This window comes from Terrapene carolina, unplaced genomic scaffold, assembly GCF_002925995.2.
Source record: "Terrapene carolina triunguis isolate 2854851 unplaced genomic scaffold, T_m_triunguis-2.0 Scaffold67, whole genome shotgun sequence".
Taxonomy (NCBI): domain Eukaryota; kingdom Metazoa; phylum Chordata; order Testudines; family Emydidae; genus Terrapene; species Terrapene triunguis.
Window position 1 is genome coordinate 48,550,213 of NW_020664418.1, and position 11,764 is coordinate 48,561,976.

An 11,764-nucleotide genomic window follows, 5' to 3' on the forward strand; every position below is an offset into this window, starting at 1 on the left:
GAAATAGACAGGGAATAGTTTAGAGCGAGAAACCGAGCGTCTGAAATGTGAGAGATTAAAAATAGAGGAAAAGAGGGGGGACCACCCAAAAAATCCCAAACACGTTATGAAGGGATGTCGGGCTGTTGCGTTTAATGCCCTCCACTGTTGCTCCGAAATGGCCCAGGAGAAATCTGAGAACGAACAGGGTCGGTTTGTGTTTTCATTGCTGACTTTGCTATTTGCAGCTGTAACTAAATACACCGAGAGATTCCTTTGCGACATACAGAAGCGCATTGTGTCGCTCGTTAATATTTTATAGTCGAGATTCTCTTCCTCTCTCTGTGCCCCCGTCATGCAGTAATTGTGGTAGAGTTAAAATGACATTGTGGCCCTGATTCTCAGGTCTGGAGCCGCAGACAGATCCTGGAATAATAGGTGACGGGGGGGGAGGGGGAAGAGAGATCTGACTGAACACACAGCAAAACCTTTCAAGCCACAAGGAGTAGCGGCTGCCTCTAAAAACGTCTCCTTGTACCATCCAGCGCCCGGGGAATTTTCTGCCTGTGCGATGCCCCTGCCGCGGTGCAGAGACGGATGTAGGGCTGCTGCTAAGACTGAATTGTACCAGGTAGGGGAGATGTGCTGCGACACCAAAGGCCCAACGATGCCCAGTTTGCCTGGCCTCCTGGCAGGCCAGGAGCCACGGGCTCGGTTCGCACGCCAGGGCCGCGGGTGCGTGGCTAATCTCTGCCTGTTGTTGTGTTTTTGTTTTGCAGGCTTGTTCTGGGGGGGATGGAGGCGATGGCCAGTCAGATGGGAACGGGGAGAGACTCAAGCTCCTCCCCGCATTCAAAGCAAGAGCTGCAGCCTTACTCGGGCTCCAATCCCCTCAAGCCCAACCAAGTGGGTGAGACCTCCCTGTACGGCGTGCCCATCGTGTCCCTGGTCATCGACGGGCAGGAGCGCCTGTGCCTGGCGCAGATCTCCAACACCCTGCTCAAGAACTACAGCTACAATGAGATCCACAACCGGCGGGTGGCGCTGGGCATCACCTGCGTGCAGTGCACCCCGGTGCAGTTGGAGATCCTGCGGCGGGCCGGGGCCATGCCCATCTCGTCCCGGCGCTGCGGCATGATCACCAAGCGGGAGGCGGAGCGGCTCTGCAAGTCCTTCCTGGGCGAGCACAAGCCGCCCAAGCTGCCGGAGAACTTCGCCTTCGACGTGGTCCACGAGTGCGCCTGGGGCTCGCGGGGCAGCTTCATCCCGGCCCGCTACAACAGCTCCCGGGCCAAGTGCATCAAGTGCGGCTACTGCAGCATGTACTTCTCGCCCAACAAGTTCATCTTCCACTCCCACCGCACGCCGGACTCCAAGTACACGCAGCCCGACGCCGCCAACTTCAACTCCTGGCGCCGCCACCTCAAGCTGAGCGACAAGACGGCCACGGACGAGCTGGGCCACGCCTGGGAGGATGTCAAGGCCATGTTCAACGGCGGCACCCGCAAGCGGACCTTCTCCCTGCACGGGGCGGCCGCCGCCGGCGCCTCCTCGGCCGCCAAGGCCGCCCTGCACCCGCCGCCGCCCGGCGGAGCCGAGCTGGCCCCGGTGCACAAGAGCCTGCGCTGCAGCGGCGAGGAGGCGCCCGGGGAGCGCGGCGCGCTGAGCTTGGCCGGGGCGGCCGGGGCGCACGGCGGGGCCGGCGCGGGGCGCAGCTACCCGGTCATCCCGGTGCCCAGCAAAGGCTTCGGCATGCTGCAGAAGCTGCCCCCGCCGCTCTTCCCGCACCCCTACGGCTTCCCGGCCGCCGCCTTCGGGCTCTGCCCCAAGAAGCAGGACGACGCGCTGGGCGGAGCCGAGCCCGGCAAAGGGGGCGCCCTGCCGCCGGGCATGTTCTGGGGCCACCCGCACCCCCACCCGCACCAACCCCAGCCGCCGCCGCACCAGGGCGGCGCCGGCAAGGACAGCGGCGTCTACCCGCCCTTCCCCATGTTCTGGCCGGCCGCCGGCAGCCTGCCCGTGCCGCCCTACCCGGCCCAGAGCCAGGCCAAAGCGGCCGCCACCGCCGTGGTGGTGGCGGCCGCGGCAGCCGCCGCCGCGGCCGCCGCCGACCCGCCGGGCCTGGGCGGCCGCCACAGCGAGCTGGAGGGCTCGGAGCCGTCGGGGAGCGGGCGCAGCAGCGCCACCCCGCAGGAGGGCTCCGGGGCGGACGGCGAGCGCTGCTCCAGCGCCCTCTCCAGGGCGGCCGCCGAGGAGGAGCGGTCCGGGGACGAGGCGCTGCTGCCCCCGCTGCCCCTGCCCAGGAAGGGCAGCTACCTGTCCGCCTTCCGCCCCGTGGTGAAGGACGCGGAGAGCATCGCCAAGCTGTACGGCACCCGGGAGGCCTACGGTGGGGCGGGCCGGAGCGCGGCCGGCTACCTGTCCCCGGACTTCCTCAGCGAGGGCAGCTCCAGCTACCGCTCCCTCTCGCCCGGCGCCGACACGGCCGACGAGCCCGAGGTGGACGTGGAGTCCAACCGTTTCCCCGAGGACGAGGAGGAGGAGGAGGCGGCGGTCGTCGAGGAGGCGGAGGAGCCGCCGCCTCTGGCCGAGGAGAAGGCCGGGGAGCAGGGGCCGGAGGAAGCGAACCGGCCGCCGCCCGAGGGGAGCCCGCAGAGGAGCTGCAGCAGAGGCGGCTACGAGGTAGGGGGACCCCGCTCCAAGCCGGGCCCTTCCCTACCCAGGGCGCTGCGCCCACGGGCGCGCAGAGACGGTAGCGTCGGGCCTGGGTGCAAGGTCCCAGCCCCCGGGAGAGGCCAGGCCGGCCCGCGGCGCAGGCAGTGTCCGGGCAGGTGCTAGAGACCAGGCCCTGGGGAGGTGGCAGACATGGGAGGAAGTGGACACGGCTCTGATCGCCAGGGGCCTGCGTGGCTTTATCTGAGCCCCAGGAGCCGTGTCTGGCTCCGGGTGAAGCCGGCAGAGGAGCGTCGCTGTCCGCTGGACGTTCAACCCCGCACGGTGTGAACTCCCCGGCACGTCGGAGGTGGCTTTGATTCACCTCCCCCGCCCCCCCACCTTTCTATTATTTTAAAAGGGGTTATTCGGCGCACCTGTAAATTTACATGCAGCCGCATTAAACCACAGCTAATTAACCTGATTAGAAGGATTGCTTTCATGCTTAGGGGGGAAATTGCCTAAAATTAGGCGGCGGCTGGGTCTGTGGGGGCTGCAGGCTTTGAAAAGCTCTTGTACTCCGCGGTTGAATTTTAATGGGGGTAATTTTCTCCGGAGCGCTAATAATTACGCTTAATAAAACGATAGTCGCTTTCTGCCGCGGGGCTGTAACTCTCCGGCAACCCCCAGCAGCAGTAACTGGTCCTAACTCGGGGGCCTTTTCCACCCCGAATGCACGAAACCCGTCTCCTCGCTGGGGTGACCCCCTCCTTCCCCCCCAGCTAATTCCATGTAATTGTTCCGTTTATTTTGAAGGTCTACACCCAGGAAAGAGAAGACCATCTGCAGGCTCTGAGCAACGCTGCTTCACTGGGGCCTGCAACCACTTATCTTTGCAACCCCGAGGCAAATGGTAAAATTGACCTCTTTGCTAGCAATGGTCTCCGATGGCTTGATATTTTAAACGGGGGAGGGGGAGAGAAAATAGTGGCAATCCCCCCCACCCCCGTTTGGAATAATTCTTATTCCAAGCCTGCTAATAGCCTATATGAATCTTTCCACGTCATTTCCATTTTTGGCAGGACCTTCAAACAAACTTAGCTGTGTTAAGGGAAGGTCTTTCATGCTAATAAGCCAAACCGGGTGTCATTTTGATAGACTGCTTTTTTTTACTGGGATTTATTTAGGTGCAAATATTTGCTGCGTGTGAACTGTCCTTAAAGGGCGAGTATTTTACGCTCCCTGTATCTGGTGGCGTTACCTCCTGCAAAAGGTCTGGCAGCGAAAACTCCAAAGCCGCTGCTGAATTTTTAATGGAGAAGCCTGTGATTTTTGACTCTATTTTCAACTCGATTCGGTGTCTCCTGTTTAGGAGAGCGTGCGCGCTGAATGCACCTTTAGGTAAACCTCCAGGAGAGCAAGCTACTTTCCACTTGCAAGGCGATTAGGATTAGAAGGCTTTAATAAGGACTTTGTCCTTAATTATGTAATTAAGGATATATTAGGATCATACTTTCGTTGCTTATGGTTGAAAATCGGTTTATTAACTTTAAGAGCAAGATAAGGACGACAATCACTCGACAGCAGAGGATTTAGAGACCAGCAAATCCTATCAAGACCAAAGGAATGTCTCGCATCCAAGCCCTGTAAATACCGACAGAGGTAAGCGGCGGGCCCAGGATTTCCCGTCTGTTCCAAAGGAGGTTTCTTGTGTTGTAACCCGGCCTGTGAACGTCCAGACGCAGAACTGCGGTGGAAACCGGAGTGCGGGCCAAGGGACAATAAATCACAACGCCTGCGCTCCTTATCTTCCGCCTAAATAATAGATATTTTTGACAGCACCTTTTCTCCCCTGAAAGGAGCTCATTTAAATCACCAGTAAGAAGCTGTCCCCTACAGCTTTAGGCAAATAAATATTTAAATAACTTGGTGAATTACAAGTCACTTTTCCTAGGTTGCTATGGCCTTGTTTTCCCCCCCCCCCCCCCCTCCGGGTTTTGTCATTTACACAGATGGGAAGTCGGATCCGGTTTTAGCTTTAACCCCCACCCCCCTTTCATTATTTAATACCCCACCGGTCTGTGTTTAAATGCGGAACAGGACTCGCTGATCTCCACCCGCAACTCTTTGAAGAGTTGTCGGTTGTGTCTCTCACAACTTAGTTAGTAAACTTTCTGGCCCGGCGCCGGGGCACTGTTTATGGACAGTCAGGTTCTTGCACGTGTCCCACAGTCCCTCGCCCCAGTAACCGAGATGAACTCAACCCAGTGCTTCAGGGCTCCTATAGAAGCAACTATCTAACCCTATGCATGTTCTGCACTGCAGGTGAGGAAGGTCTCAGCATTGACTTTATGGGGACCCAACTAGTTGAAAAAGACATTGAAAATCTGGCAAGAGGTGAGGTTCCGGGGCTCCGGTGACCCTCTGGCAGGGGGATTTTCCCATTAGCTTCTCAGCTGCATCCTACCACAAGCTGATCGATCAACTCAGTAACCTCAGGTCCCGACCGGGTGCGTGTGTGGCGGGGGGAGGAATCGATAGGTTTCAGTTCTTGGTCTGAATTGGGCTCAGCAATCCAATGAACTGGCTGTGGATAAATACACCGATTTTCAGTTCTTACACAAAGACCTTGGGAGGCGGAATCAAACCAGAAGGGGTTGGAAAGCGTAGGCTCTATTGCCTTCTGGCAAGGTGAAATAATGCCATCTCTACACCGGAATGACTCCAACACAAGAAGGGTGTGAGAAACTCCTTACGCAGGGAATAGAGCAATCCCAGTGCAGGGCTGGCTTTATAGCCAGTTCCTCTCCCTTCTGGGTTTTGAACAAGTGAAATAGATGGAGGGTGAGCGAGAGAAATCTGGGTAAATGGGATCTACTTCTCCGTCCTGTCCAAAGGACCGGATCCTAATAGTAAATGGAGTGGAAGTGGGATCGAATCGCGCACCTAGCAGAGATGCTGGGCGCTGGTGAAACAGGCCGGGTAGACACAGCGCGCGGTGGTGATGATCTGGCTGTCAGTAAAGGGGCAGAAACTCGCCGAGAAGGGCTCGTTTCTCTCTGGCTGGCTGACGGGCTGTTTTACAGAAAAGCTATCGAGGCCTGGCCAGGGATCCCAAACTGTAACTAACCCCATCAGCGTTTATAGACGCCGTGCAAGGGGGCCAGGCTGCTGCGTGGGATGGTTAATTCACCTCCACCTTCTGTTGTCACTTTCCATAAACCCGCTAAGAAGCTGAAGGCTGGGGGGTGATTTGCATTGTCCTTAATGGGCAGGGATTTGAAGCGGCCCCTTGATTCAGCCCGAAGAGCTGAAATCTGCCAAACGTGGGTGATCAGAAATCCCCAGGAATGATTCAGGACACAGATCGGGTTTAAAACCGCCGACCCGCTGTGATTGCAACCTCTCTCCTATTAAAAACGCCTCACCCTAGTGTAAGGGTTTGATCCTCCTGGCTTCCAGGATGCTTGTGTGCGCCCTGAAAACGAACGCAGCCCCCAGCCCCATCCCTTCGGATGGACCCCGTCGATTTCAGGCGCCTTTCGTTCCCACGCCGAGTGCCCCGTTTATCGTTTTATTTAGGCTGTAGGTATTTTTTCCCGGGAGTGATTAACTCCCGTGATTAATGTAATATAATGCGATTCAAGCAAACGCGGCTCCTTCTCCAGCTGGAAAGTGTGTTTTCTCATGCGAGGCTTTATTTTTCCACAGACGAATTGCAAAAACTGCTCCTGGAGCAAGTGGAGCTTAGGAAGAAATTAGAACGGGAATTCCAAAGTCTGAAAGGTACCAACCCCCTAAGAGCGTCTCCTCTGCCGAGCCGCCTTGATGGGTCACGTATCAACGACTCCGGTTTTTATAACGACTTAAAATCCACTTGAACCCGTCCCACTGGGGGCTTGTAGCTTCGCAGGATTTTGAGCAACCCTCAAACGGAAAAGTGGGACACGTCCCCCAGCCGCAGGGCTGTTTTCCACCTACCCACTACATGCATGCTTGGGCCGAGGGGGGAGGCGACTGCTTTACCGTTCTCACTCACTGCTGCCTGCCTTCCGCACAGATAATTTTCAGGATCAGATGAAGAGGGAGCTGGCGTACAGGGAAGAAATGGTCCAACAGCTACAAATCGTCAGAGGTAAGGCTCGACTCAGGTGAGCCGCCCTGGCAGGGAGCTTGCCATGTGAGCTCTGTCATTTACATGTAAATGGGAGGTAATTTAACAATTATTTTTTTTATTGAATATCCTTTTGTATAGTCTGATTAGCCTCGGAATCGCAAACCAGCCCAGCATACGGCTCGGAGGCATCATTACATAGGAGTGATTGAACTTCTTATCGAAGCAATTTCCAGGGCTTCTAAATTAAAAACCGAGGCGTAAAATTACCTGGGAAGTAATGCCTAAGTTTGCTTGAATGTTGACTGTATCCATCTGCCTTCAAGCGCAATTCTCAGCCGTTACTTTCCAATCCCAGGCTGCGATCAGAAGCCAGCGCGCTCCTTGGTTTGTTTTTAAACCCCAAACTCCAAAGCCGGGTTTCATTAAAGCTCGAAGGGGCTGTGTGGGGGGGTGATTTCTGCCCTTCACTCTGATCCGTCCCCCTCTTCCCAGATACCTTGTGTAACGAACTGGACCAGGAGAGGAAAGCTCGCTACGCCATCCAGCAGAAGTTGAAAGGTATCTCTCCAAAGCATGGAAGGAGATGGGGAAATGCCCACCTGGAAAATCATTGTCTGGGGTGGGGGGGAAATACACGGATGCGAAATAAAACGCGGGCCACTTGGGTTTGCAACCAAACCGGTGTCGATACGACGGAGAAATGTTGAACCAGGTGTGCGGGGGGCAGATCTGTAAATCGCCTCAATCAGTATTCCTTGAAGAGGGATGCACCTGAGATTGTACCGCTGTCAGGGGAAGCCCCGCTGCTTTGCCCCGGGCGGTGGGGATCGGAACCGGGCCCGGTGTGAACGCGTGCGGGGGACCAGGAGTAACAGGTTTGCTTTGTGTCTGTCTCTTTGCAGAGGCCCACGACGCGCTCCACCACTTCTCCTGCAAAATGCTCACGCCTCGCCACTGCACGGGGAACTGCTCCTTCAAGCCGCCCCTGCTGCCCCAATGACCCCCCCCCCACCCCGCCAAAGCCATGCGACTTCGGAGTGTGAATAGCCGGCAGCCCCTTGCGCCGCGAAAGGGAAAACCCAGCCACAAGCCATTTCTAAGGAGACACGTGTAAATACAGGACTGTGTGGAGCTCTCGGGCTCAGCGTTTCTAGAAGTGTAAATACAGTTCCTCCAGGCTGCGAATCCGGGCAGCTGACCGCCAAGGTGTAAACGGACCAAAAGCGAATTAACAAAACACAACGCCCCCAGACACGGTCCGCTGTGAATCGGTTCTATCCAAGGAATCCTGCAAGCAACTTTCTCCTTGCTCACTGTCTGCCCCCTCCACGCCTACCTGTCTGTCCACTTCTTGAAACCCTTGTCTAGACTGGAAAAAGTGGCTATGTGCAATGGATATAAATGTACTGTGATTTCTCTTGGTCCAGTATTTGTTGAATTTTTATTTATTTATTTATGATGTATATTTATTTCCCCTCGACGCTCCCTTGTAAATGATGGATGTGACAGCACTTTATCGGGCGGTTTGCGACTCACGGTACACCCAAGGAAAGGAGAAATAAATAAAACCAACCCTGCCCCTGTTGTGGGGGGAGAAACCTCTGTACGCCATTTTTGTTCTTTAATAAAAACAACCTTTAAGCACACTGGGGTGGCTGCTGAGTGATTGCCCCGGCGTGAGACGGGGGGAAGTGGGGGACCGAACTCTGAGCGAAGCGATTCGACTCAATCCACTTGTAACAGGGACTGGCTCCGAATTGGCTCAGGCCGGGGTCTAAGCACGGGGTAGCCGCTGGCTAAAACGGGGGGAGGCCCAGGGAAATACCTGGAGCAAGGTGGCTACAGTTCATTTCCGAGCAGAATCCTAGACCCCTGCCCCCCCGGGCTAGCCAGGACTGGGAAGGGACCCGTCCTACCTGCCTCTCAGTGAGAGCGCACCAGGGCAATACCCAGCCCCTCCCTCTGCCGCCTCCCCCACCTCTGGTTCTCGCCCCCCGCCTGGACAGGGGGCAAAGGTTCTTCCCCCAGGGGCCCAGGAGGCTCTTATTCAATTAGCCCCCCCCCCGACCTGACCCCCGAGCTCCAGCCAGAGGCGCCGAGGCGCGGTCTCCGCCCCAGCCGGCTGCGGACGGCGAAGGGACACGCTGGAGTCCCGGCAGCAGCTTAGGAGCCCGGGGCCATCTCCCCGACCGTCAGCGGGGCGGCCTCTAGCGCGCCCTGGTTTTGGTTCATTGCCGCCGCCGCTCTCCCCTCCCCAGAGCCAGCCGCGCCCGGCGCAAAGCCGAGGCTGGAGGCGAGATCAGCTGTTCAAGCCCCATTTCCTCTGGCCGGAACCCGCTGCTGCTGCCAGGGGGGCAGGAGCCGGCCCTCGCTGCCCGCTGGGACCGGGCCGGCTCCGCAGCGCCGAGTGAAGACAGCGGGCTTTCTAGAGCCCCCCTGCCCTGGGAGCTGACTGGCTCCTTGGCCCGCTCCTTCCCCAGATCCCGGCCCGGAGTTGGGGCATTTCCCTCCCTTGGTCCAAAGGCCCAAACAACGCCCGATGCTTTGCCACCTGCTCGCCCCTTCCCAGCCCCCCTCCCCGAATCGGAGTGAGACCCAGAGAAGAGGCAGAACCGGTTTCACTCTGCATGGGCCTGCTGGGGTGTAGCGGGCTGCGCCTGGCCCGAGCGCTCTGCTGCAAGGGGCATGGGGCGGGGGGAGCTTTTCTTTGCACAGTTTCCTCCGCTGTGGGGGCTGCCCAAGAGCTCACTAAGGCGCCTTTCTAGGCTGGGGTCACCCGGGGGGGTCCGGTACTGAGCTCTGAGGGGCCGGCGCACCCCTTCGCCCTGAACACCTGCGTCCAGCCCAGGAGGCACCTAGCCAGAAACAGCTGCCGAAGAAGGGGGAACGGCGGATCCCGCGTGGGGGGGGGGTTGCCTGGCTGGCCCGCCCCAGGCAGGGTGGGGAGGCTCTCCCGGCCCAGCCCATCGGGCAGTCACTGCCCTGCCCGTGCCTCAGCGGCATCACATTGAGGGGGGGGGGGGGGGGGGGCTAAAATCCCAGGCAGGGTGTCCGCTGCTCCGCTGATCTTGTAGGCCAAGCTAAGCTCTTGGCGAGGCCCCACACACCGCTGCCCGTGGCCGGGCTCCCAGGGAGGGAGGGAGACACCCCAGCATCTGTTCATCAGCCGGCCGGATCTTACTGGGTGCAGTTCCCCCTCCCCTGCCCTGACCAACAGGGCTGTAGGTTATTTACTAACTGGTTTGTATAGCCCAGGGGTCGCCAACCTGCCGAGGCTTCATTTAATCCCTCTGCTTTAAGGTTTCGCCAGTCAGACATTGGAACGTTTTTAGAAGGTCTCTTTCTAGACGTCTATAATATAGAACTCAACTATTGTTGTATGGAAAGTAAATAAGGGTTTTAAAATGTTTAAGAAGTTTCATTTAAAATTAAATTAAAACGCAGAGCCCCCCGGACCGGTGGCCAGGACCCGGGCAGTGTGAGTGCCACTGAAAATCAGCTCACGCGCCGCCTTCGGCACGCGTGCCATAGGTTGCCTACCCCTGGTATATACGATGTATCGAATCGGTAAATAAATGCTGAATTCGCTCTGAAATTGCTCCATGAAGAGGTCCAGGCTGCTACCCTGGGAGCCATACGCAGCATTGGTTTGGCTATTTCTTGTTCCAAATAAGATCTCTCGGTTTCCCCCATGTTTATCTTCTAAAACATCCGCTCCCCAGGTCTGCCTAGCTCAGCCTGCTCAGGCAGCCCAGACGTAAACAAACCGTTAACCTCCCTCCTCCAGAAATCCTGGGCGTGGGATTTCACCACACCGAGTCCCCTAACGCTAGCAGCAACCGATCGCTGCTGTTGGGCCGAGTGAGACCCAAACAAAACACTTCCAAGTGCCTCTGCGAGGGTGACCAGACAGCAAATGTGAAAAATCGGGACGGGGTGGGGGGTAATAGGAGCCTATATAAGAAAAAGACCCAAAAATCAGGACTGACCCTATAAAATCGGGACATCTGGTCACCCTAGCCTCTGCCCCGCCCAGGGGGTAGGCGCTGACCTGGGCACCTGCCACACAGACTCTCGGCTCCATGGGGGGCGACTGAGGTTTCATCCATTCAGCAAAACAGTGGAGCTGTTGAAGTGCAGAGCAGTGGAAAGCCCCTGACCCCAGATTTGGTATTTCTTGCATGTGCACTTTTACTTTCAGCAAGTATCGTGCGCCTGCCGGTAACACGAGGCGTGTGATCAGAACCACAGGCCCATCGGAGAGGCCTGGCCATGGAAGAGCGATCACATGACTTCTGGAGCTAACACTGTCTTAGGAAATGCCATTATTTTTAAAAAAATAACATTAATAGCAGAATGATTGGGCTGTGCACAATTATTGATAATTATACAATTTATTGCTGATTGTGGGGAGCTGGTGTCTATTGTAATTAGTTTCTCAGATGCTAATTAAATTAAATGAAACATTAATAGGGGAAATATGGTGTTATTAACAACAACAACCGGCGCCTACTGGCGCTAATAAATATATTTCTTATCCTAAGGCTGCCACCTTGTGAATTTAAATAGGAACTGCAGGTAATTCTAGGCCTACCACCCTAGACGCAAAATTTCAAGGCATTCAAAGTTGCTGGGAAAACCAGTTGCATAGGAGTTCTTTAGTCCATTTTTATTATATACAAGAGCACTTATCCTGACCTCTTCTTTGTGAGAAAGGCTTGTGCGCAAAAGAAGCTCAGAATCATTTCAACACTGTACCTTACAACTATTGCCAGCTTCTTAGTACTGTGGAAGAAAATAACTTTGGCATCTCAAAATGCAGGTGTCAGAATATTTCTTCTGGAGAAGGGTTTTTTAATGAGCTGTTACCAGCCCTACAACATTTCCAAAGAGCAGAGTTTTGTTTGAACTGAACAAAGTGCCAGATTTGCCTTCAATGATGATTTGCATTTCAAATTAAATTGCACTATAAGCCAAAAACACTTTAATTCCAACCCCAGAGTTTTCAGGTACGTC

At 56.1% G+C, this 11,764-nt stretch overlaps 1 protein-coding gene across 1 annotated transcript; it reads left to right on the forward strand.

Moving 5' to 3' along the window:
* Nucleotides 1–774: 774 nt before the first annotated feature.
* Nucleotides 775–7,748, forward strand: SKOR1 (SKI family transcriptional corepressor 1). The gene is made up of 8 exons (XM_026648470.1): nt 775–2,661; nt 3,448–3,544; nt 4,186–4,293; nt 4,957–5,028; nt 6,343–6,417; nt 6,692–6,766; nt 7,241–7,306; nt 7,651–7,748. Exons 1-8 carry the CDS (start codon nt 775–777, stop codon nt 7,746–7,748), a joined length of 2,478 nt encoding a protein of 825 aa, XP_026504255.1.
* Nucleotides 7,749–11,764: the final 4,016 nt, after the last annotated feature.

What these genes read in the sequence shown, in the direction of transcription:
- SKOR1 (XM_026648470.1), top strand. Translation starts at nt 775, where the DNA reads ATGGAGGCGATGGCCAGTCAGATGGGAACGGGGAGAGACTCAAGCTCC. An exon ending in ACAGCTACAAATCGTCAGAG is followed by an intron (nt 6,767 to 7,240) that starts GTAAGGCTCGAC and finishes CCCTCTTCCCAG; the next exon opens with ATACCTTGTGTAACGAACTG. An exon ending in CATCCAGCAGAAGTTGAAAG is followed by an intron (nt 7,307 to 7,650) that starts GTATCTCTCCAA and finishes GTCTCTTTGCAG; the next exon opens with AGGCCCACGACGCGCTCCAC.